A 27701-nucleotide genomic window follows, 5' to 3' on the forward strand; every position below is an offset into this window, starting at 1 on the left:
CTGCTTATAATTAATGTATTTCATCAGAATATAGGGGATTTTTGCCCTCATGGTGTCATTACAGCATCTACTATATACTATCTACATGGCTAACTAGACCATGATGTTAAACCAACCCGTTTAAAAACAAAAAAAATCCCACACAGATCCCAGTGAGAAAAGAGAGAAGCCGTGAGGGGTGTGTGAGGAGGTGTGGGTGTGTTCTCCTGATCCGGCCTACGGGATTAAACGGGTGAGAGGAGGCCGACAGATCCTCACACACTCCTCACATCACAGACTCACACTCGGAGAGCTGAAGATCTGTTAGTGGAGATGGGCCTGCGCTGGCTGTGGAGGAATCGGGTGAGCGCTTTACTGGCGGCGCTGCTGGTCTTCCTGCTGCTGACGCTCCTGGCCACACACTCCCTGCAGAACAACAGGTAACACACTCAAATACTGCAATACTGGCAGATCAACCCAACTAGGTGTAACAGATAAAGTTATTCAAGCAAATTCAAGGTGTTACATATCATTAGGAATCAAAACCATGAACCCTTGCGTTGCTAGAGATTCATGATTTACCATTAGAGCTATTTATCTCTGTGGGGTTATCATAGTTAACTAAAACTAAAAGGACTAAAACTTTTAAATAGCACTGGTTCTCTGGATGAAGGTTCAAATGAACCTGCAAATCTTCTCGTGTGGACCACACTCAGTTTAACTAGTGTTGTCTGAACTCAGATGCACATCACTGAACCACAGCAGAGTCTGCATGAAAAACTACTCATGGGGTTTGGGTTCTTTCCTTGGTGGATGCAAAAGCTATTTTCCGAATTGGGTTTGTGCACTAGGAAGCCACACTATACTGTAAGTTCACTAGAAAATAAGTAATTTGGACTCAAACAAGGTTTGCAATCCGGCCTGGTCTTGTGGTAAGTGCTTGCGTTGCGTATATTATAATGTACTTCGTATTTTCAGGTATTTACACTGTAAAAAAAAATTGTGTTCGCTCAACTTAACTTTTTGAGTTATCTTTCTGCACTGACTCGGTTAAGTTCTATTTACTTAAAATATCAAGTATGTTCAACAAAAAAAATTAAAGTTATTTGAACAAAGTTTAGTTGGAAGGTGAACTTACTTTTTAAAGTTTATTGATAAGTACGTTCACTCGACTTTTTGAGTTACCAATTTCCATTACTTCGAATATGAAGTATTTTCAATATGACAAGTTAAGTTGAAACAACTTTATGACAGTAAGGTGAACTTACTTTTTTTAAAGAGATAGTTCACCCAAAAGTGAAAATTCTGTCATCATTTACTCTCCCTCAAGTTGCTCCAAACCTGTATAAATAGCCTATGGTCTGCTGAACACAAAAGATGATATTTTGAAGAATGTCGGTAACCAAACAGTTGATGGAGCCCATTGACTTTCATTGTATTTTATACTATGAAAGTCAATGGGGTCCATGAACTGTTTGGTTACCGTACTTTCTGTGTTCAGCAGAAGAAAGAAATCCATACTGGTTTGGAGCAACTTGAGGGTGAGTTAACGATGAAAAGACTAAACCTTTAAGCAGACATGGTCAATTGACCAATATATTAATGCTGGTAAATAATGGATTATTTCCTTCAGCTGAGACACTTCAGATGCGCAGTGAATTGCTTGAAATATGATTGGAATCACTTAAAAAAAGGAAAATATAGTGCAACGTGCAGTATAGGCTAGGTCTGTCATATAGGCTACGTAAAATTAATATTTCTGTCAATGCAGAAATATGAATTTGACAGCAATTACTAAAATAGATACTAAAATAGCACTGGCTGAGATCCTAATGATGCCATGTGAAAAGCTCACATCTAACCTGAAGGTTCCCTCTACAGAGCTCATGAACTGAGACCTACATCAGACAGAAGGAGCCAGAGAAAAACCGCTGAGAAACACACTCCAATCCCACACCAACCGGCCAAACACACACCGACCGCCAGAGCCGAGCGCCGCAGGAGAGCTCAGCCGCCCGTGGTCTTCCTGAAAACACACCGGACCGGCAGCAGCACCGTGCAGAACATACTGTTTCGGCTCGGGGAACAAGAGAGCGCCACTTTCGCCTTTCCGCACCGCACCTACCAGTTTAACTATCCAGACAGGTACAAACGCAATGCATGACACACATTAATACTTCCCCAACTATGTTTCAGTACCTGCAAAAGTTCAACCACATGCATTAAGAGTAGCATTCATCGCATTTTGCACTTTTAAGAGACTCCAAAACACATCAACTTAATATAATGAAAAACGGTCAAATTATGTTATTTGCATATTGTTTTGTTAGAGTCCATGGTTCCTTTTGAATTGCTGTCAATAGAGAAATATGTTTTTGACGGCTATTTAGTGCCATGCTTATCTATCTAAGGTGCCAAAAGACGATTTAAAATCCATAAACCAATAAATATGAATATTAAATACGGTTTATGTGTTGCTTTCAAATTGGTTTGTTTGCTAGCACTGTTCATGGCTACTTTTGAATGGGCTGACAAATTTGGCAGCATATTAGTTGATGAAAGGGAGCATGCTAATCAATCTAGGGTAGCTAGCAAATGACAATTTAAAAAAAATACAAGTTCATTTCACAATTTTAAGAACCTCCAAAAACATCTACTAAAATATAATGAACAATTTATCCATTACTTGCAAAGTATTTTGTTAGCATCCACGGCTACTTTTGAATGACTGTCAATAGAAAAAGATGCATTGTTAAAACATGGGGCTAAAATAACTATATAGTCAATCTAGGGTTCCAAAAGACAATTTAAGAAAAATATAAGTCCATAAAAGCCTCCAAAACACATCTACTAATGATGAACTACTTACAGTATGATTGACATGTTTCTTGGATATTGGTTTGCTAGCATACACCGCTACTTTTCCATGGAGAAAGATCAAATTCGACAGCAAATTAGTTACAGCATTGTGCTAACTGGAGAATGCTAAATATGCTAATCAATAAAGGGTGCCAATTGATAAATGTGATAAAAATGCAAGCCCACAAGAGCCTCCAAAAATTTTACTGTAATATAACGATATACTTACGATTTACTCTGAAAGATGAACGTTTAGAAATGTCCGATTTAGAAAGATGAACGTGACAGCAAATTAGCCAGGTCGTGCTTATCAATCTAAGATGCCAAAAGATCATTTAAGATTGAACCCATTTCAGAATTTAAAGAGCCTCCAAAAATTACCTTAAAAAACATGCCTTGAAAGTGTATAACTCGCTCACTGAATATAAACATTTCTCTAGAGTAGATGGATCAAGCAAGTCAGTCATTAACAATGTATTCTTGACCTCCCCTTTCAAACCATTAAACGTCGTTCAAAGGTTAATGAGCTTTAAACCAAACAAGCTCTTGACTCTAGCTCTCTCTTCTCTCTCTGTTTCAGATTTAGAGCGGCGTTTGTGGACGAGCTGCCCGAGGGTTCGTCTCAGTTTGACTTGCTGTGCAGCCACATGCGTTTGGACTTGACCCAGGTGAGGAAGGTGATGCCCCAGAACACAGTCTTCATCACGCTGTTACGAGACCCGATCGAGACCTTCGAGTCGGTCTTCAGATACCACACCTCCAGCGTCCCGGCGTTCCTCAGCGCACACCGAGCCGCCGCCAGCGAAGGCAAACCCGCGCTCAAGGCGTTCCTGGACTCTCCGGAGACCTTCTGGGACCCGAAGGAACCAGGGAATGGACTAGCCAAGAACCCCATGAGCTTCGACATGGGGCTCAACAACCAAAAGTGGAACGGCTCCTGGCCGGAGGACCTTGCGCAACTAGAGGATGCGTTTCACCTGGTGATGATCGCCGAGCATTTCGACGAATCCCTGGTTCTGTTAGGAGCTCTTCTGGGATTGGAGCACGAGGACTTGGCTTACCTTCGGCTCAACGCTCGTGCCAAAAACAGCGTGACCGAGCTGGATGAGAACATGCGGGCGAAAGTGCGCTCGTGGAACGTCCTGGACACGCTTCTCTACGACTTCTTCGCGCAGGTGTTCTGGGAGAAGGCGGGTCAGTTCGGGTTGGACAGGTTGAAAGCCGAGGCGGAGAAACTCAGGGAATCTACGGAGAGGATTCGGCGGAGATGCGTCTCCAGGGAGTCGGTTCCCCCGGCGGAGCTCGAGGATCTGTTGCGCCCGCGGCAGACGGAGTCGGTCACCATCGTGGGGTTCGAGGTGCGGGGGAACCTCTCGCTGCAGGATCAGGGGTTCTGCGTGCGGATGATGCTGCCTGAGCTTCAGTATCACTCGCACTTGTACTTCAAGCAGTACGGGAGAGATATGAGAGCCGCTCCGGCCGACTGAACCCTCAAATGGTCTTGTTTTGGGTGCTTCAGAAGTGACTCTTCGCAGACCAAGTCTGGTGGAAGTGAACCAAGATGCACCATCTGAACACTAGTCCTGGATAAAACATTTACATCGAGGACTTGCACATGTTCAACTGATGGATGCACTAGGATAAGAGACTCTTGGCATTAGAGATGCACTGATTTATGAACATTTTGGCCGATCCCGATAACCGATAATTCTTTATATTTGAAAGCCGATAACCGATATATTCATATCCAGGTATGTTTGTTTAGTTTGCGCCAACCCTGGATTTTTTTAGGTACCATGAAAGTGGTTTGGCTTTAAGCAGAGTTCACCGCCATAGTCAACAGAGAAAGTTGATCATCAGCGTCATGGTACCAACAACGCTTTATTGGATTGGTTTGGTTTTGTCAACATGAAACTAACCCTGAGTTTGTTCAACTATCATCATGGTACGGGCCCCAGGTCTGGTGGAGGTGAACCAAGATGGAAAGATTGCACCATCTGAACACCAGTCTTGGATAAAACATCTACATTAAGGACTTGCACACATTCAACTGATGGATGCACTAGGATAAAAGACTCTTGGTATTAGGGATGCACCGAAATGAACATTTTGGTTGATACCGATAATTCTTTATATTTGTAAGCCGATAACCGATATATTGGCCGATATATTTATGTAAATTTTGAGAGCTTGATTACAAAAAAGTCTCACCATTAAAAGCCATGTCTCAAGCACACAATTATAATGTTCTCATTATAAGTTTATGTAGCCGATATGACAGACTTGTGCTGCACATGTTACACTTTACTGTATTTATATGAAATAATACATTATTTATCAGCTTTAATATATCTGTCAAGTTTTTTTATCAGGCCGATTACATTCAAAATGGACATATATCGGCGGATACCGATATGATGGCCGATATATCGTCCGTCCCTACTTGATATTTTCACACATCCAACCTGCCTGTAATCCAGAGGCGTTCAGTCCTGCTCCTGGAGGAAAATGCGATCGGAAATGTCATACTTCCCACTTCTGAAGTCATAATTCCAAGTTTGTAGCATTCAACTGCTTTGTTGTCAGAAAGAAGAGGAATCATGTGAGGACGGCAGGTTCATTCATGCCTATTTCCTGGGGAAATTTTATCAAAGCCAAAAAGTTTACATTAAGACATTTAATTAGTATCCAATGGATTTAAAAAAAAATGTAGTGTCCCATTCATTGACAACCATATAAACATTGCCTGCACTACATTCACAGCTCAAAGGTAATCAGCTTGATGGTGATCCTGGAATTTCTGTCAAATAAATGCTGTTTTTGCTATATAAAATACATACAATATGCATCAAATGATCAAAATCAGCCCCTATACCCTCATTCACTATTACCTTCATTACTCTCCTAATATAGCACACTTGAAAAAGTGAATGAAAACGAGTGAGAGAATTCAGAAACTGAGTGCGCCGCTTTTGCATAGTTTGTGCTTGCAGTTTAATAATCATTTGAAACTTAGCAAACTGGCAGCTCTAGTAGTAAGATGAAAAGATTTATCTTGGAGTCTGTCATGGAAACTAACATGTATAAATCTTAATTAAACAATCTAATAATCAATTAAAAAGTCTCACCAAGACTTCAGAGTCCCCAACACCTGCGGTGAGATGACTAAACGCCTGTGAAGAGACGACTCGACTCCTGTGAAGAGATGACTCGACGCCGGCGATATGTTATTTCCTAAATTAATACATGATTAACTAACTGTATTTTTCTATGTACATTTCTGAAATGCACTTTCTGTAAAGCTGCTTTGAAACCATATGTATTGTGAAAAGCGGTATACAAATAAATTCGAATTGAATTGAAAAAAGGAAGTTATACCTGTATGATATTGCGCTGTACCCACATTGGACCAGCGGTTTGGAAAATGAATGGATGATTCAGTTGTAGGCGCCATCTTCTGGTCAGACACGGGAATTCATTTGACTCTCACAGTGCATTATGGGTATTAAAGCTGTTGAGCATACATCAGTTGTTCACTCGTTATTGGAGTGCATTGTGGGATTGAATGAGTGCACTGTCCACTATGGTTTCATACATCACTACAAATGGCTGTTCCCTCAAAACCGTATGCCGTATATAAGGGTATAGATCAGGACACCATTGCCCTTAACTGAACTGTATTGGTTTTTCTTACGTAAACAGGAACTGATGTCGAAATGCTGCAATATCAGATCAGAACATTGGCCGAAATGTTCTGTTTTGGCTAAAAAAAAAAGTTCTAACATTAATGATTCAAATGTACAAGGTTAGGCCATTCTCTATTGGACAGGTAGTTGGAGGGGAGGAGTTAAAAAATAAGAAGGATTTGTGACTTCAGATGAAAAGTGACATTTTTTTTACATTTTGTTGAAAAATTATGAAAACCTTTTTTCTTTTAAGAATAGAATAAAGCTATGACTGGGTTTCCCAAACCACTGTTCAATATTTTATTTTATTTATTTATTTATTTTAAAATAAAAAGCTTGTTCAGAAAAACAAGACCAGAAAACAAAAACATGTATTGTGAATGTAAATTCATGTTGCCAGTAGTAGTTGTTCAGTGCTTTACCAGAGAAGTTAACATGACTTGGTGAACGTAAGTCTCTTATACGGAAAAATCCATAAAAGGAGACTAAATGACAGTGTTTAAATCCCATGTTTGCCTGTCACGGAGTAACGTCTGTCCGAGAGCCTCACTGTCTGCTGTCATTAGCATCACTCGTGTTAATCTGCTTAGCCACCTGTTCACCGAACGCACGTCACATCCTCCAGCGTGGTGCGTCTGCACACGACGGCTCCAGAAGAGCAGAAAACAACAGCAGGAGTTCGGAAAAACCCTGCTAATGACTGGCCATCTGTTTCGGGCACTCTCCTCCACAGTGAGTGTGAAAGCCCCTGTCACATGACACTAACTGCAGGAAGTCCTCGAGTAAGAAACAGGAAGTGGAGTCTGGGTGTCACAGGAGCACAAAATCGTCCACACTGCTCCTCTTTTTGAGCCGACCCAGTCTGCCTGTGGTCTCCGTGCGAGGGCCTGAGGCGCAGGCGCTCTCCTCTTCATTACGGCCCTCCACGAACGTGAAGATGGGGTACTTCTCCTCGGAGGAGCTCAGAGCCTGGCCAGGGAAGAGGAGAGGAGGAGGAAGGTGGATAGTGCAAGGATGAAAACTCATCGGGGGTGAAAAATGTGACAAAGAATAGAAGTAATAACAATAAATATTATTCTTATTTTGTTAATAAACAGTATATATTTGATCAAAATTAGATTTATTCATTTCATACTTCAATAAAGAATTTTTTTTTGTAATAATGATATTGTACAGTAAAATAAAAAAAATGTATTTAATAATAATAATAATTTTGATTTACAGAACAAAGTAAAATATTTATTACTTAATTTCGCTTGTAAACAAACCATAGAACAAGAGCCTTATGCTTTTTTAAATTAAAAAAAAAAAAGAAATCTCTTGGTTTCCATATTGTTTTTTTTTTAGAACCCATTAAATATGACTATATAATAATAATAACAATAATTCATTTACTAATAAAAGTAACAATATTATTAATGGTTTACAGATTTTTTTTTAATTATAGAAATTAAAATTAAAGAAATATTACTATAGTAATGACAAAGTACAACTAGTACAACTAAAACACATTGTACTGTGAAAAAATCTGTACTTAATTATAACATTAATGATAATTTTATTATCGGTGCGTTTTCTATGATCTGGGGCTTTTTGGTCGGAGGCATATACGATGAAAGGCCGATATGCTTCAGTTCTGCAGCGTGAGTGAGTGTGTGTGTGTGTGTCTCACCGTCGTGACGTCTGAGCACAGAGTCAGGAGATCATCCCTGCTCCGGGCGTAGAAGCCCACCGTGCAGCTCGGGTCCATGCGGCTGAACGACATCTTCCTGACGGACTTGCAGTGGAACGACTGCACACACACACACACACACAGATGAACACACAGACAAACAACACAGGAATTAATATATTGGATTCAAATTTGGATTATAACTGGATTCAATTCAAGTTTATTGTACGGTTTCAAAACAGCTTCACAGATCTATCTATCTATCTATCTATCTATACACATACAGTCAAACCAAAATTTATCTAGACACCAGATATCAATTTTGATATTTTTTTACTAGTGTGTGCAGGACACTACCGGTACAGTTCATTTAAGTGAGGAGAGCAAAATAAAGTAAACTGTCACATATAACACCCAAAAACTCTTCATACAGTGACTACCAATAACATTTAAACACATTTGGGACAAAAATTACTCAGACACTTTGACCTGATCATGTTTAAGTGTGTTTTATTTATTGCTAATGCACCTTTTTACACACAGACTGAACAGAATGAAGCATTGCTTGGTCACTGGTTGAGCTAAACTGGCATTATGTATAATTGTGTAGTTAAATTTAACAGCTGACAGATATTCAACATAATTCATCTGAGAGAGTCAAACAGAAGGACGGACAAAACCAGTGAAATAGCCACTGATCTGATAACTCTGAGTTCTGCTCATATTTCATAACCATTTTCTATAAACTATAGCGAATAAACTGATAATGTGAGAAATGTTGAAGGAGTCTGAACACATTTTTTGTTTGACTGTATATCATCAATGATACTAAAATAACCCCCTGTAGTACAAAAAACACCATAACAAGCATTATAAATATATGCACAAGTATAATTTGTAACATTTTTTTTGGACTATGCATATTTTGAGGACATTTTGAGGGCGACTACATTACTTTTTTAGCCGAACTCTCCTTTAAATATCCACTCACCTCCAAAGGGAAGTTGTCTTGTTTGACGTCCACAGCAGCCTGACAGTAATGAGGATCCAGATATATCAGCTGATCATCTGCATGAGGCACACAGAAATACACACACACACACAGATGATGTTGAGTGATTCACACAGACTCACACGTCACACGCGTGTCACATGACTCACCCTGGAATCCCACGAAAAACAGGGAGTGTTTGGGCTTCCCTCCGATGATCCCGACACAGCAGCGCAGCTCCAGCAACCTCTAACACACAGACAGAGGAGAGAACATGAGTGTGTGTGAGTGTGTGTGTGAGTGTGTGATTGTGTTGTATGATACCTTGACACATTGGATGTAAGTGGGATTCAGCACATCCGACCCCAGACGCACAGGCACCAGCAGAACGAGCGACTTCCACCCAGACCTCGCTGACTGATCCACGCGGGACGTCCCGCACAGGGTCAACATGTCTCCAATGTACACTACACACACACAGAGAGATTAACTGTTGAGCTGTGCACAAATATACCCTCATAACTGAAGTTGGCTACTACGGTTGTTGTTACTACTATAAAAGTGGATCTCATTAATTAAAATGATCTCATTAAAACTGAGTAAATAGTTTCCTAATAGCAAGTTACCGTAGTTTTACTATAGTAACAATAACTATGGCACATGTGGCAGAAATTATGGTTATTACGGTAATTTTTAATGCAAAAAATGTTTATGTAAATATGTTTGGGTTTTCCAAACTGGGGTTCACGATTAATTAAATCATGTAAAATTAAAAATTAAAAATCTAAATTTTAAAAATATGATAAAATAAAAATAATCAAACAAAGCAGTCACAAAAAAAAAAAAAAAAAAATTTGTATTAATCTGCATGTCATGTGACCATTAACCGACATCACCGATAGAACAGTGAACATGCGGATGTGTTGCAAAATTATACAAATATTAACTTAAATCTCTTCATTTAAATATTATTGGTAAAAGGGGTTCGGTGACAAAAAAAGTTGGGGAATATAGTGGATTAAATACTTGTTTGAAATGTTAATTGATGTTATTCCCTTGTGATCAGAGAGAAGTTCTGCTCAGCCGTTTGACGCTAAAGTTATGATCCATTAAATCTGTTGGGATCTTCTGAAACTGGATGAAAGTAGTAGTGCATATCTTCTCCTAAAGGAATATTCAGCGTTATTTCATTTCAAATTAATATCTATGGACAGCAGAGGTTCTCAACACTATAAAAATATATTTTTTGAAATATTATTGTGATGCTAATGTAAATGCTAGTTCAGTCATTCTACTCAGTTCACTTTAAACTCAACGTGCTACTGTCGTTTCTATCTGATTATTGGAGAAATTGTGAAAAGTAAATCCTACACCGTTTTTTTTTCCCTGTAAACCTTAAGATGAAGATAAGAGAAACCAAGCATTAAAATAGGCTAAAACAAATAAAAATAAAGATATTTTAATTCCTCTCCTCAACAGTTCTTCATTTCTTTATAAAAGTGTGATTTCAAAACCTGGAAAAGTCATGAAAAGTATAATGAATTTTATAATTAATATACATTTTCCTAGTTATGCCAAGCTTGAAAATATTTTCTCAGTACAAATATTATTAAAAAACCTTATCCCTAATTCATATCCAGTAAATCATGAACAACTGAATATTGATGTGTAAAATGGGGAGCCTCTGTCAAAGTCATGAACGTTATATCACAAAACAATTCATAGACAGGTCTGAAATGCTGTCAGTGTTGTGTGTGTGTGTGTGAGAAGACAGCATTAGCACACACACTCGAGTCGCACTGCTAACGTTGAGCACAGACTCACTGACCTGTGCAGTCCTGCGCCACGTACACCGCCAGATCCGACAGCTCCGACGCCGACACGGCCTTCCTGAACACACCAACACACACTTTTACATGAACATACACACATCCGCTTCTTCTCTAGTATATTTCTATATGAAAACACTATTGAGAGATATTAATGATGCAACACACCGTGAGAGGCCGTGATTCTACTCTTCTTTACAGGGTGATGTTAGGCACAATGCAAGCAGACTTTATCATGGTGAACTAAACGTAACTCAAATCAAATTAAAATGCAGCGATATGATAATAGTTTGGAAGTCCATTTCTGCCACATAACTAAGAAAAAAAAAATCTATGAAAATCTATATAATTATGATAAAAAAGTCATAATGACAGAAATAGATTACATAGACATTACATAGAAAGTCACAATGCTTTAATTTTCTTTTTATGTCATAATTTCATAAATATGCCTTAACATATCATACATCATAATTACAAATTAGCAAAGATTGTTTTTTCTTTTGTGGCAGAAATGGGCTTCCATATAATAGACCCGAATATCCAATTATTAATGGCATGTAATAATTAGCATAAACAATGGTTAAAACTATAACCATAAAAAATATTTTCATTACCTGAAACAAAATGATCTTTAACTGAAATATAACAAATAACAAAATAACATTTCATTTCATTTCTAAGGCACACAGGCAACATTTCTCGGTTTTCGGTTTTGGTGACTGCACTAAAATAACTAAAACTGAAATAATTTATTAAAAAAACTATTGACATAAATAAACTTTAAATAAAAAAACTAATATAAATGACCAAAAGGAACACAAAATTGATAAACCTTTAAAAGAAAGTTTTATTAATTTATTAAAACTTTAAATAAAAACGAACTCAAAATATTAATAAAAACTGTAACAGTATATCAATGACATTAAAGCAAGACTTTGCCAGTTCAAGACTCACTCACTCACATCGAAATAAAATAAATTAACAAGAAAAAAAAAACAGATAAAAACATCAAGTTTCTCATTTTTATTTAGTTTAACTTGCTGTACTAAAATAACTTAAACTGAAATAAAAATGACTAAAAAAAAACTATTGACATATATATATATAGAAATTACAAAAATTGTGTGTAAATGTGTGTGAGTGAAAGAGTGTGTGAGTGAAAGAGTGTGTGAGTGAAAGAGTGTGTGCAAAAATTAAAATTTAAAAAAAAAAAAAAAAAAAAAATCAAAATATGAATAAAAGCTGTAATAGTAAAAGAGACTCTGTCAGTTCCAGACTCAGTACTCACTGCAGTATGTGCGCGGCGATGGCGGGCCCGTACCAGTCTCCGGCCCGTTTCCCAGAGGCCCGGCCCAACTCCACCAGCCGGTGCAGGCCGAAGGGGGCGGGGGGGTGATCCCCGAACCAGCACACCAGCCTGCGGTGAGCGCTCTCCTCCTGGGACTCACCGTCCAGCGCAGTGCCCAGGCTGAGCCGGCGGGGTTTCCCCGAGTCTCTGAGGGACCCGGCCTGTGTGAGAGAGTCCAGCACCTGCAGGTCATCTTTAGTCTGGTGATGCGTCGCAGGCCACGTCCAGCCTGAGCACACACACACACACACACACACACACACACACACCAGGGGAACAGCATGTTTATATGCATACTGTGCAGGAGACACTACTAGTGCACTATATACATGAATTTTGAACAATAACCGTTCTTGTCTTATGACAACTTTCATGAACTTTTTTGAACCACTTCAAATGTTTACTACTGTACTTTAAAAATTAACAGTAGACATTGTGAAGGCGTGTTTGTTTGGACTTATTAGTAGGGATGCATGATATAGATTAGTGGCCAATATTTATCTGTATCAGTTACCTATTTAATAATGCATAAAAACTACAGCCTATTTCCACATTCCAACGCAAGCTTCTAAAACAGTCAATCAAAAAACATATTGTTTCACATGTTACCATGTTTTAGCATGTTATTACCACATGTAACACTTTTTTATTAACTAAATCAAGTGAGAAATTCTTTGAACTTTCAAATAATACTACAGAAACAAAATATTTGATCAATAATCATGTTAAATCTTATATATATATATATATATATATATATATATATATATACACACACATAACACAGTATATATATATTAGATTTAACATGATTATTGATGAAATATATAATTTATTAAACAGAGTAATATTTATGTTTTGATGTTGCTTTGATATTGCTATGTTCTTATAAATGTTATATATATATATATATATATATATATATATGTATGTATATGTATGTATGCGTGTTTGTGTATATATATATATATATTTATATAAAAGTTATAAGAACATAGCCATTCTTCCGGGTCCAAAGTGGCCGGATGGTTGATGAGGGTTAAGGTTTTTACATTTGTTATGTCTGTTTATAGTGTTTATGCATGCATATTTATGACTCCGTCCTAACATTGTGTGAGATATGGGAAAAAGTATTTTTTAGACAAATCTAACTCCAAATCCCCAAAAAAAGAGGCTCAATGACTTTTATAAAAATATTTGAGACAAATTTAACTAGTAAAAAAAAAAAAAATCCCCCAAAATATCATGGATAAAGCCGCTGATGATATGCCGATCAACGATGGCCTGAATGCAAATACAGCTATATATATTTTTTTATATGGTTATATCTCTTAAAAAAATTTAATGTGTATTTTGATAGTATTAACACATTTTCTAAGTTAGGTTCCCATCCTAAAAATGCATTTTGAAGAATCTCTTTAACATTACTCCCGGGTCAGAGGTGGCCGAGTGTGTGATGCGGGTTGAGGTTTTCAGTGTGTACCCGCAGGCATGATGTGCAGGATCAGTCCCTGAGCTAACAGCATCTGTGCGCTGCGGAGCATGCACCCCCATCCCGCGTCAGAGCCGAGGGCCGAGCCGTCCAGAGGCGGGAAGCCTCTCCTGTAGGTCATCCACAGCAGCGAGGAGAACGCCCGCCGGAAACACTCTCGCTCTCCTGAGAGGAAACACACACACACACACACAGTCAAAGCCTGCGCCGCTCAGAGCAACGGTGCATCATCATCACAGTCCTCTCCGCTCACCCGAGTAGCTCAGCTGATAGCACTGTCCCAGCAGACACACGGGACGGCTCTTACTCAGACGCGGCTTGCCCTTCAGAGACCAGCCTGCACAGAAACACAGATGTGTGTGTGTGTGTGTGTGTGTGTGTGTGTGTGTGTGTGTGTGTGTGTGTGTGTGTGTGTGTGTGTGTGTGTGTGTGTGTGTGTGTGTGTGTGTGTGTGAAGATGACATCTGCAGTAGAGCTCAACTTTAATATCTGGGTTTACTGAAATGGGTCATTTAGCGAGAGAAGAAGGTAAAGGACAAAACTATCAAACTACTAGAAACCTATCAGCTATCTTTTGATATAAAAACATACATTACCATCCAAAATTTTGGGTCAGTAAGTTAATACTTTTATTCAGCAAGGACACATTAAATTGATTAAAAGTGACAGTAAAGATATTTATAATGTTTCAAAAGATTTATATTTGAAATAAATGCTGTTCTTTTGAAATGTATAATAAGAATCAGTAAGAATCCTAGAATTTTTTTTTTATCACATTAAAGTGATAAAAAAAAAACATGAAAAACAAAATGTATCACGGTTTCCACAAAAGTATTAATCAGCGCAACCGTTTTCAACACTGATAATAATAATAAATGTTTCTTGAGCATCAGATCATCATATTAGAGTGATTTCTGAAGGATCATGTGACACTGAAGACTGGAGTAATGATGCTGGAAATTCAGATTTGATCACAGGAATAAATTAATTTTAACATATATTCACATAGAAAACACTTATTTTAAATTGTAATAATATTTCACTGTTTTCTTACTGTATTTCTGATCAAATAAATGCAGCCTTGGTGAGAAGAGACTTCTTTACAAAACATTACAAAATCTTACCGACTCCAAAGTTTTGACTAATAGTGTATATACTGAAAGTAACATTAATAATACATTTACCGGGAAAAAAAAAATTATATTACATGTAATAGGGCCAAGAAAGAGTAAAAAAAAAAAAGCCTCATTATAAAAAAATCTACTGCATTTTGAAATTTGTGCATTTTTTGTAACATTACTATTATGTTCTCCTGAATATATGGAGGAATTATCTTAGCTGTCATAACTTACATGCTAATTCAATCAAATTAAATATTTTTCCTACATTATAAGACATGAAACTAGTGAAATCCTTTTTACTAAAGCATACCGCTCATCTGAGAAGCCGAGAATAATCTTCAGCTAGATAGTTTAATAAGATAATGTTTTTAAAAATGCAATTATTGTTTAAAATAAACGGCAATATCAAAAACGTTGGTATAGTGATGTTTTGTGTCAGTCATTTATGTCAATTATTAACCAACAACCTACCGTTCAAATAAGTTTAAATTCAATGAAAAAAAAAAATGCTGGCCATCAAAAAACACATTTAAAATATAAAAATGGTTACAAAAATTGCTACACAGCTACACGCACTTCTCCACACACCTCCATATCTGACGTTATTCCAGGCAGAAACGAGTTTGGTTTTGAGTTTGGTCTTCTCCTTGGACTGCTGGACGTGTCCGTCGACGTCAGCGCTGAGATCCAGCGGGCCCGGGTTCGACAGGTTCGGCAGGTGGACCACCTCGAAGGACGCCAGATCATCTGCAGGCTCCATCACTCACATCCGAGACCCTGTTGCCATGACGTCGAGAATCTGAATCCCAGCCGTCCAATCAGAGGAGGGATTGAGAGGTCACGGGTACGAGAGATGCTGTGGGACAGTGAGAGAACAAAGGTAACTTACTAAGCTCTGTTCAGGACTTTCTCAGGGAAATACTGAGACACGTGACACACATCATGTGACTGAAGGAATCCTACAAATGTGTCAAAGCTAAAGTTAAGCCACATTAAAACCACTAAACTCAACAAAACATTTTAAAAATATGTGTGTTTAGATACTAATTATATGTTTAAGCATTAAATATAAATGATCCCGGTTTATCTGCCCTTTAAAGACCTATTGAGAGATATACTCTGAGATTTACCATATGGTACTAAATGTATATATTCATATAGTATACTACGTAATCATACTGTGTGGTACTAGTACTACAAAAGTATGTTTAAAAACAATATGGCCATAGTACCATCTCCAAATGTACAATGTTTAGTTGTATTATATCGAATTTTATATGTGATATAGTGACATACGTTTGTTGTTGGTGGTTTGTTTGTTGAGTTGACGCGGAAACTGTGTTTTGTTTATATGCACTGATTCGCCTTTCGGATACATAGACGGGTAATTTCTTTCACGAAAGGAAGCACATTTTGAATATGTGATAGAATACTTACCTTAAAAGCTGTTTTGACAGTCATGTCATTGTAAATATCGGATGATTTCTGCTGGAAACTTTCCGCATTACAAACACGCCGCGACGCCACTCAGATTGACTGCCTCTTCCTTCACTTGGCAACGAAACTCGTATCTGTCCTCTGATTGGCTGTCTGGTGCTTTAACGCTTTCTGATTGGTCAATCAGAAAGTAATAAGCAGGGGCAGTTCTGGGAATGACCTAAACACTTACAAACAAACATATCCGAATAATTTAATTTGAGCGCAAGATCAAGTACCGGTAGGATCTGCATTGTGTTTGATATTTTGTGTCCAAATGCATTATTTTCCTTTAAAATAAAATTCATAAATTCTTAACACGTAGGCCTATCATTTATTCTATAAAGCCTATATAGTTTGAATTAATTTTTAGTACATTCAAATAATATTATTTTATGTTTTAATTTATTGTTTAAACAGGAAGCACATTAAAAATGATGTCTGCAAGAGAAGCATATCTTGTGAAAAGAGATGATGAATCTTGATAACATTTTGTTTGCAGTCAGACCTTTCACATTTTTAACGTGTTAATATATAGCCTAATTTTAATGTGTTTATTCTCATGTTCTAAGAGGAGGAAAATGGAGGGAACATATTTTTATTGCAAATCAAAAAAAAATCCAATATTCAGCATTTATTCCCTGCCATTATTAATGTTGTGATCTATGGTTGTGATGCAATAGCGCCTCACTGTGTTCACTTCACTCCATTATTACAATACAACATATAGCCTACATGTCATAAATGAAATTTCCCTTTCTCTTGAGCAGTAGGGTATCGTTCGTTCATTTGTTTTTGATTTCATATATGAAAACGAAAAAAGTAGAAAACAACTCCTTTTTTCGTTTTTTCGTTTTATTTGAAAAACGAAAAAACGAAATTATGACTTGATTTTTGGTTTTCTCGTTTTTGCACGGAAATCAGAGAAACCACTTGATATTCCGATTTCCCCCTGTGGGTGGGGCTAAATCTGATTGGCATGAAATGATTTCATTATTTTTCAAATTAAGAGTTTTCCAAACACTGTATTTGTTAGCCTGTAAAATTAATAGTCTATATGCATGCTATTTGTCACCCAATTATCTGGCTTCACTGACTGAAAAAATCTATTGAAATAGCCTAAATGTAAACATTTTCACGCATTGAAGTTGTCACGGTGGTTATCAAACAAAAGGCAGAATGGAGAATAAGGCCCTTCTTATTGTTTATATTGCATTCCATCGCAATATAGGTTACTTTTGCCTTCCCTATACTCCTGCTCACTACAGTTTAGAGGATGCCTTTCAAGGCAATCATTGGCAAACACCTACAGTAGTCAACCAGAATGCCTATTTTCGCCGCAGAAAAAATAAACCAGTCGCATTTCAAGTACTTCGCGAAATGACCTCCAGGTGGCGCAAATGGATACTGTGCAAAACAGCAGCAATTGCCGCATTTTGAAATGTAAGTGGGGTTAATGTCAATTAACAGTAAGGATGAAAAACTACAACTATGGTAAACAGAATATTATTTTTTTTTAGGCCAGAAAACGAGAACAATATCCTATATTTCATATTGTGGGCCTATCTAGACGTCGGTTGGCGACATAAGCCTCTTCCCCGGGGGAGCAGCGCGATAACAACAAAAAAAAAAAATTAGGTGCAATGAAGCTGATTTTTACTATTCTATTGAGGAATGAATGAAGAGCGCTTTTAGTCCAAAAGAGCGCACATTTAGAAAAAAATATTATGTTCACGTCTCATTGCTTTAGAGAGAATTATTATTTCTATAAATTTGTTCACTAAATGATGTGCTCTCGAGGGGTTTGAGTGCTCTCTCCACTGCCACCACAATAGAATAAGCATAGGCCTATATGTCATCAAAATGAAAAAAAAAAAAAAAAAAACCTTTAGGGCGGCCTAAGGAGTTCCCGTTTTATATAACACGAGCCTATAATATGTGAGTTATCACACCAGCAAAAGTGCTGATTTTCTGAACATCTGCACAATCGCAAATGGGAAATGATACAACAGTTCAATAAAGTTACTGAGTAACTTTTATAGGTAGGCTACCTGGCTACATTCTTTTTTTGCTCCGTCCAAGAAAACAGAACAAACAAGCAGAGCTGCGCCTCCGAGCAACACGCGTTTTGTTCCTCAAAATATCTGCATTTTTGACAGAATCAGACGAGTAAATGATTCATGTAGACTACCCATTCATAAATACAGTCGTTTGTTAGGTTAAGCGAATTAGGATTTTTAAACGACTCGTTTGAATAAAGGATTCAACTCCCTCATTAAGATGGAGACTTGCCGCCACCTACTGGCGCCTGGCTGTGTTAGTTTCATAGTTAAAAAGTAGACGTTTCATTTTTTTTTCAATCATTTCATATTTCTACCTACAATTGTTTTACATTTAAAACATTAATCTCTTAACATAATTTATGCAATTATAATTTGCTGTGTAAATCATCATGCCATGTCTAAACAGCCTGTGTCAATCCAAAAATGTATTTTATTGATACCGACTTTCTTTTATTTGGTCATAGTAGCCAGCCATACACCGTGTCTTTGCATTCTGATTGAATTTGTTGACTAAATGTAAGAATCTGTCATAAGAGGACAGATATATGACAATGATCCTGCATTATATTGTATTATAATGACGATGTAATATTAGCCTACCACTAAACTTTGACCTTATGCCTAGGCATGCTTATTACTTGTTCTAGGAACCTCAAAGCATATTTACATTTTTGTCTAATTTGCTACTCCGTCATGATGTTGTAGGGCCCAAACATTAACTCAAGCCCAGGGGCTCCCAGCCCCCTAAATCTTGCCCCCTAAGTCCTGTATGTGCATACAGGCCATACATAACAAATAGACATTATAAAAAATATATTATTCATGAGTATTTAAGTTAATAAAAACATCTAAAACAAAGAATAAATGTATTATTTAAATTTGTATAATGTCAGTGCGTGAACAGGCTTTTAGGCTTGAATTTAGGCTATTTCAATAGATTTTTTCAGTCAGTGAAGCCAAATAATTGGGTGACAAATAGCATGCATATAGACTATTAATTTTACAGGCTAACAAATAGAGTGTTTGGAAAACTCTTAATTTGAAAAACAATGAATGCATATCATGCCAATCAGATTTAGCCCCACCCACAGGGGGAAATCGGAATATCAAGTGGTTTCTCTGATTTCCGTGCAAAAACGAGAAAACCAAAAATCAAGTCATAATTTCGTTTTTTCGTTTTTCAAATAAAACGAAAAAACGAAAAAAGGAGTTTTTTTCTACTTTTTTCGTTTTCATATATGAAAGCAAAAACAAATGAACGAACGATACCCGGACCCAAGGTACCCAGATAGCAACATTGTTTCGGCCCAGATCCGGCCCACATCCTGCACATGTGCAAGGATGATCTGGCCCACATGCAGAGTGTTATGACGGCCCTTGGGCGTCTCACTCCTGTTTGCCAGATCTGGGCCACAAAGCAGGCCATAGCAATGCCACATGTCAGCCAAGAGCAAAAGAAGTAAACCAGAACTGGACCTTATCTGAGCCATATAATCTGTGTATATTAAATATAGAGACATCTTAGCCTGTTAAGCCTGGCTGTTGTTGGTGCAGAAGCCTGTTAACAAGCAGAATCACTGAAGGAAAGAAGAGAACAGAAAAAGAGACGAGCAGAAACACAAGATCTACAACTGACTTCAGACACAGTCTTAGATGAAATCACCTGAAGAGAAAAGAAGACATTAAATCTGTGAAGATCTCAGCAGAGGAGGATTAAACAACTCCACAAACAGCATTACCAGCTTCACTTATTACTAACCAGACTGACTTTATTTCTGTCAGACTTCTATAATAATAATAATATTAATAATATCCTTTATTTTATAAAGCACCTTTAAAAGCAGCTTCTCAAAGCGCTGTACACACAATAGACAATTGTTAAAAGCAAACACATCAACAGGTGAATGCAAGTTTAAAAAAGTATGTCTTAAGTTGACCTTTAAAAGTGGCATAAGTCTGGGCTTCCCTAAGTTCAAGAGGCAGAGAATTCCAAAGGACAGGTGCATAGAAGGAAAAAGCCCTGTCACCCATAGATTTTAAGCGAGTTTAGGAACCACCAGCATGCTCGATTGTGAGGAGCGCAATCTGCGATTCGGAGTGTAGGGGAGCAACAGTTCAGATAGATAATTTGGAGCCAGGCCGTGCAAGGACTTATATGTAAGCATCATAATCTTAAAATCGACTCGGAACCTAACTGGGAGCCAATGCAAGGATTCCAAAACCGGAGTGATATGGTTGCATATTCTGGACCCAGTTAAGATCCTAGCAGCAGAATTTTGTACACGTTGAAGCTTGTGTAGTGTAGATTTAGAAACTCCTAAAAGAGCGTTACAATAGTCAATCCAAGAGACGACGAAGGAATTTATCAGCTTTTCAGCTACGGGAAAATTTAACATAGGCCGCAATCTAGCGATGTTTCTAAGATGGAAAAAAGATGTTTTAACAGTACTCTGAATGAAAGAATCAAATGAAAGATTAGCATCAAAAATAACTCCAAGGTTCCTCATTTTACTCTGATACCCAAAACAGAGCCATCAAGATTAAAAGACAGAGAACCAACTTTGGAGGTTTGATGATGAGAACCAATGAGCATAACTTCAGTTTTATCACTGTTCAAACACAGGAAATTATTACTCATCCAGGTTTTTATTTCAGTAATACAACCAGAAAGAAAATCAACGTTGGAGCGCTCATCTGGTTTTGAGTGTATATAAATTTGCGTATCGTCGGCATAGAAATGATAATGGAGGCCGAGCGATCTCAAGAGATAGCCAAGTGGTGATAGATAGATATTAAAGAGTAAAGGGCCCAGAACTGACCCCTGGGGAACACCAGTGAGAACAGGGCTAATCTCAGACCTATGGTCACCCATTGAGATGAACTGGGAACGGTCAGCAAAGTAGGACCGAAACCACTTCAAAGCTGTCCCCGACACACCAGACACTCTCTCAAGACGTGTAAGCATTAGACTGTGATCAGCAGTGTCAAAAGCGGCTCTTAAATCTAAAATAATGAGAATAGATGTTGCACCAGAGTCAGAAGCCATCAACAGATCATTGGTGACTTTAACCAGAGCCGTCTCAGTACTATGAAATTTACGGAATTCTGACTGAAGTGGTTCAAAGAGGTTATTACTTGTGAGATGTTTACACAAATGAGAGGCAACAATACGCTCAAGTATTTTTGCCAGAAACGGCCCAGAAAATGGGCCGTGTGAGTGTGTGTGTGTGTGTGTGTGTGTGTGTGTGTGTGTGTGTGTGTGTGTGTGTGTGTGTGTGTGTGTGTGTGTGTGTGTGTGTGTGTGTGTGTGTGTGTGTGTGTGTGTGTGTGTGTGTGTGTGTGTGAGCAATTGTTGCTTGGGCACTTTCCCATTGAAAATGGCCAATACATTTCAATCTGGATAATTTAGATCGGTAGAAATAATTTAGATCCTGTAGAAATGGTGACTTCTACAGGAGTTGTTATTGAGAATTAACAGAGTTTAACTCTATTGTTTAATTTTAAGTCACGATAATGGTGATTAATGTTTCATTTAGTTGGGCTCTTAACTCTTAAGCAATATTGTCTAATAATTGTCTTTTTTTATGCTGTGACTGAGTGTAAAACACATTTGCAGTAGTAAAGGAAGCTAAAGTGAAATGAGTTCAGGTAATGATGGTTTGGCTCCTTTGAATAATTTAAGAGATAATTGTAGTTACACACCAACAATTATGGTGCCGGCTGCCGGTGTGTAGGAGCCAGTGTTAATGTAAAAGTATTTTGGCCTGTCACCAGGTGGGGGCAGTATGTGCACAGAGGGTTTTTAAACAGGTGTTCCTTAAACGTAGGGCCCTATTTTAATGATCTAAGCACGTGGTCTAAAGCGCATGGCGCAAGTGCACTTAGGGCATTGTCCGTATCGACTTTTGCTAGTTTAACGACAGGAAAAATGGTGAGTAGTATGAAGCTGCAGACTCGGAGACCTGCATCTACAGTCCCCCTGCACCCAGAGTCCCGCATTCTCAGACCCCTCGTTTTTCGAACACAGCGCCTCCTATCAAATTGTATCGGATAAACATGTGAAGAACTTGTGAAGAACTTAAGCCAAAACGTGAGTAGGCTATCTTCAATTTTATTTTAGCGAATCGTAGTAGCCTACTCGTTTGATTTATTTTTTAATAAAACTAATTTAGCTCATCGATACAACATATGAATAGTCCATTTAATATTTGTAAAGATAGTTTGTAACAAGATTTGAGCCGTTAATGTATGTTTTTTCGCCCTCTTCCCCCCGAAAATATTTTGATAGCTAACGTTAGCCTTTAACCTTGGACTTTTTGTAGATATGTCATAAATGCTGCAGTGATTTTCACTGCCCATTTTGTGCCCCCATATATTTCAAACCCACAAAGTTGTCCAAAGTTCAAAAACATCTCAAGGGACACTTCAACAGAGCAGTGCAACATGAAGGTAACATTTGCAAACATCTTTTTTCTTTTTTTTTTCTTTTTTTTTGAAACATCATAAGACATGTGCTATCGGGCCTATACTGTTGTAGGCTATTATACACCTAGTCTCGCGTAGCCAGACCTTCAGACTGACGTTCTGTGGGCGTGACGTCTGAGGCTGAGACTAGGGTACACCATACATCGATGGAGTCGCCCCTGCCGAACCCAGCAACATATCATTTTATGCTTATGCAAAGCGAGTTATAAATTAGTTTTTTTAATGCAATTGAAGACGAAAAGTAAAGTCACGAACACAGTTTTTTCTTCCTTTTTTTCTTTACAGCAAGATGATGTTTAGGTGATCATTAAATAAAGTACAGAATTGTTTATTATTGGTGTTTTGTCTATTCTGATTTGTTTTGCTTCGCATTCAAAATATTTAAAAAAACAAACAGATTTTGTAATGTTAGCATGGTAATGTTAATTAGACCATTATAGGTTGAACTGAAAGAAAAATTGGAATTTGAATTAAAAAAAAAAAATTAAAAAAACATTGTAGCTATATAATATCAAATAATATTTTTCAGAAGATAGTTCAATCTGTAATTGTATCCCTTCCATCACAATGAGTTTTTTTTTGGCACATGCATTAAGCAGGGAACGCAAATATTTATTGGATCATTTATTTGGAGACCGTAATATTGCATCCTATTGTTTTTAATTGCATTTGGATAAGCGTGCGCTGTACTCTGTGTGCGGGTATTATACGATCTTTCGAACAGCAGGAGGCGCTGTGTTCGAAAAACGAGGGGTCTGAGAATGCGGGACTCTCGGTGGGGGACTGTAGATGCAGGCTCCGAGTCTGCAGTTTCATAATATTGAAAATGGTTGGTGCTCCCGGCGCATGGTCTAAAGGTGATGATACACAGGGCAACTTTTTGAGCAATGTTGCTGGGCAATGGGCAACCAGATGAGACACAGGGCCAAAAACCGATCTAAATTATCCAGATAGAAATGTATTGGCCATTTTCAATGGGAAAGTGCCCAAGCAACAATCGCTCACACACACACACACACACACACACACACACACACGGCCCATTTTACCTCAGTGGGTTAAGATAAATTGGGCCGCCAAGAAAAACATAACTTTTTCAAAAAATATGTTCATATACCAAACTAACAACATTATTTCTGATTGATGCCATCAAAACAGATATTATGCATAGTTTTTGTATGTGCATGTTTTTTTTTTTTTTTTTTTTTTATAGATTTATCATCCTTATAATATTTTAGTTGGATTTGGTATGCCAGGCTACTTACCATGCAGCTTTCTGGTGTAGTCTTGATTTGAATTATTCCCCCGCCCACTAAACCATAAACCAACCAAATCACCTGTTGCTTGTCAAGACCAGTTATGACAACAGTTTGAAATCCTTTGCAGTCTTTGGCTCTAAATTCCAGAGGGACTGGGACCCCCAAACCTTAAATGGCCCATTTTACCTGATATATTTTCCACGCACGTGAATTGTTTTTTTGAATCTGAATTTGGTTTCATGCATGTGAAATTGGCTATGCATGTGTGCATCCTGTTTCTTTTGCTTGAATTATTAATGCGACTGATCTGGGTCCATATACTTCCCAAACTTTCATTTTGCTGTCTAAATGAAACGTCACTTCATCATTGTGTATCAGACATTACCACCTTGTGGAATAAAGGTGAATTACATTTATTCCGTCATCAAAGATTAAGTTATTGTTGGGTCGTGGATTGGAAAACAGGCATTCTTTTATAATTTTTATGATTTTTTTCTTGTTATATTTGTTATATTCTTGTTATATATTGTTTATAGTTAATTGATTGAGGTATAGAAGGTTGATGTCTAACTTTAAAAAATTAATGAGGTGGAGGGTACACTGTTAGACCTTACCAGGTTTTTTACAGTAAAATACTGGCAAAAGACCAAATTCTGACACTATCATACCATTTTCCATTAAAACAGTAATATACCGTAGAAAACAAAACTAGCCTACAGGAATATACTGTGAATTAACAGCTCTCAAAGTTGACACTCAGAGGCTGTGTTCCTAATCACACCCTATACCCTCATTCACTATTCCCTACATTAGTTCACTAATATAGTCCACTTGAATGAAAAGAAGTGAGTGAATTGAGACACTGATGAACACCTGATAAGCAGAATCACTGAAGGACAGAGAAACAAGAACAGAAAAGAGAAACACAAAAACTACAACTGACCTCCAGCAACACTGAGTGTGAAACCAGTTTACAAACCAGTTTACGATTATTTATTTCACACATGTACAAAAGTTCTTGTTGAGAATTAACAGATAATAAAGTAAAAATAATAAAGTTTGTTGTCACCATAATGGAGATCAGTATTTGCTTTAGTTGGTCTCTTGTCCCTGGACTTCTTACATTCATCTCTCTCTGACTGCTGTAACAGTGAGTTTGTAAAACACATTAGTTGTAGCAAGTCAAGAGGAAATTGATTTGGTGTTATTGGCTTTTGAGATGTTGTGAGTTATTCTGGACACGTCTGATTTTCAGATCTTTCCTGTATATATTCTTTGAATGTATTGGTATTTAATACGAAACTTACGTTAATTTATGGGTATAAAATAAATCTGTGAATCTACAACATGAAATCAATATTTCGGTTAATCGTGTCTTCTAAAGAATATTGTAATCATGTAATGCAAAAAAAATCCTGTCTGACTCAGACACACACAGACATCAAGAAATATAATATGAATCTCAACAATGGTAACAATCAAAAGTTTAATGCAGTAGTGCATGCTGGGTTCCAGGATGCAAATTTTTTTTTTTTTTGTAGGGTGGTAGGGGAAGACTCATTAATATTCATTGGGGAACTAATCCGCAATTGGTTCACTGTCACACGTTACTCAGATTGACGTGGCAGATCAAGACGGTGTCCCCGCAAAGATACAGAAGTTTGCGAAGTTCGTAAGCGGTCTCCGCACAAATCTTCCGGATTTGGATAACCAAATGTTGACAGGTATGCCTTACCTTCGTGAAAGTGTCTGTTGTCACGAAGGAGACGATGTCCGTTTTCTCTATCACATCTCATTAGAAATGCGTCACGGTGAGCCAATCAGGGATTAGTTCCCCAATGAATATTAACGAGTCTTCCCCTACCACCCTGCAAAAAAAAAAAAAAAAATCGCTTCCAGGATAGTGTAAAACTCCCAGCATGCACTGCTGCATGAATAAAAAAAAATATTGCCACCATTGTTGAGATTAATGTGCTAAATTTTGATATCTCTGTGTTTCTACAAGACAGTGTAGCTCTGTTTTTTTGGTTTATGAATGATGTTAAAAAAAGAGTCATTGTAATTTATTTCTGTGGTTTCACGGTGGTGGTAAAGTAACACTTTTGGAGAGTAATTAAAGTAATTAAACTCTGAATGAGTGAGAATGATTCCTTTAATGAATGAACAGGCAATATGATGATTTTCATATTTTGGCAAAACCAATCATTTATAAACTGTGTGTGTGCACAAGTGTGACTTGCAAAAGCACAGCTTAAGCAGCAAAATAAAAACTCATGTTATAGCATCAGCATACCAACTAAAGCAAACACTGATCTCTATAATGGTAACGTACATGTATGACAGAAATAAAGCCATAATGGTTAATAATAAGTGTAATAATGTGTAATGGCTGGAAGTCAGTTGTAGTTCTTGTGTTCCTCTTTCCTTCAGTGATTCTGCTTGTTAACAGCAGGTGTTCATCACTAATGCTCAACAATCACTTACATATTCTCTTAATTATTTCACTGCAACACTGTCAATGTTACTTTTACTCTTTGTAGTGTGGATTTTCCTGTGGGGTTGAAAGGGTTAAAAGTGAAAGATAAAAAGACACACCCACAAAATGTATTTTAACAACAATAAACTGTAAGTTATAAAACAGGTTTATACTGGCAACACTGTTGCCAGTAGTTTACTGTAAAATCTTGTTTTTTGGGTCACCACTGTGCTGAAGAGTAGAGCCTGTGCTTCAGTCCAGGAGAAGATCTACAAACATTGATGATACGCTGCATGTTGCTTTATTTAAAAGGCACTGACTGTGTAGTTGCTGATCCGGTGTAAATATCTTTATTTACAAAAGTTATTTTTGTGGTTTCTAATTAAATAAGTTCACAATAATACTTTGCTCACATTATTAATGCATTATACATTTTAGTTAATACTTTTAAATGACAGTTTAAGGCAGTCGGTTTCTGCAAGTGAAATTAGTTAACTCGAGTTTTAGTGCATTTTTACAGTAAATAACTGGCAACAGTGTTGCCAGTATTTTACTGTAAAAAAACCTGGTAAGGTCTAACAGTGTAGTGAATGACACCCCAGGTTGATAAAGTGTTAAAAGTACATTCTTCGACCCAGTTTCAACCTACTACTAAAAAATCGCAATACTGTATAAACGGAGCAATTCCAATAGGGTCCTCTGGTCTAATCAGTGCAAACATAGAGGAGAGAACTAGATATGATATAAACAGTACATCAAATGTACTTTATTTACACATTACAAATATCTGTTCATCAAAATACAAAATAATGGAGTGAGAGATGTATTTAAGTGTTAAAATTTATTTAAAATAGAAATAATTAGAAAATGCAAAAAAAATTTAAATAATTTACAAGCAATAATTTTAAGTGAAAGAGACATTGTCATTACAGTTGCATACAACACATTTAGTAACAGTGGAG

The 27701-nt window shown here is 37.3% G+C and overlaps 2 protein-coding genes across 2 annotated transcripts; one reads left to right on the forward strand and one right to left on the reverse strand.

Moving 5' to 3' along the window:
• The first annotated feature begins 277 nt into the window (after window positions 1-277).
• LOC130078012 (galactose-3-O-sulfotransferase 2) lies at window positions 278-4373 on the forward strand. Its single transcript, XM_056243464.1, has 3 exons — window positions 278-419; window positions 1861-2124; window positions 3419-4373. The coding sequence occupies exons 1-3, from the start codon at window positions 313-315 to the stop codon at window positions 4323-4325; spliced, it is 1278 nt and encodes a 425-aa protein (XP_056099439.1). The 5' UTR covers window positions 278-312; the 3' UTR covers window positions 4326-4373.
• Window positions 4374-6885: 2512 nt separating this feature from the next.
• On the reverse strand, window positions 6886-16489 carry LOC130078009 (cysteine protease atg4da). Its single transcript, XM_056243461.1, has 11 exons — window positions 16418-16489; window positions 15569-15836; window positions 14113-14196; window positions 13851-14024; window positions 12308-12596; window positions 11016-11077; window positions 9512-9654; window positions 9358-9436; window positions 9188-9264; window positions 8197-8316; window positions 6886-7493 (listed from the first exon to the last, which is right to left on the reverse strand). The coding sequence occupies exons 2-11, from the start codon at window positions 15738-15740 to the stop codon at window positions 7335-7337; spliced, it is 1359 nt and encodes a 452-aa protein (XP_056099436.1). The 5' UTR covers window positions 15741-15836; window positions 16418-16489; the 3' UTR covers window positions 6886-7334.
• Window positions 16490-27701: the final 11212 nt, after the last annotated feature.

This window comes from Rhinichthys klamathensis, unplaced genomic scaffold, assembly GCF_029890125.1.
Source record: "Rhinichthys klamathensis goyatoka isolate OS25496 unplaced genomic scaffold, OSU_Roscu_1.1 h1tg000799l_1, whole genome shotgun sequence".
In the NCBI taxonomy this organism is placed as follows: Eukaryota; Metazoa; Chordata; class Actinopteri; order Cypriniformes; family Leuciscidae; genus Rhinichthys; species Rhinichthys klamathensis.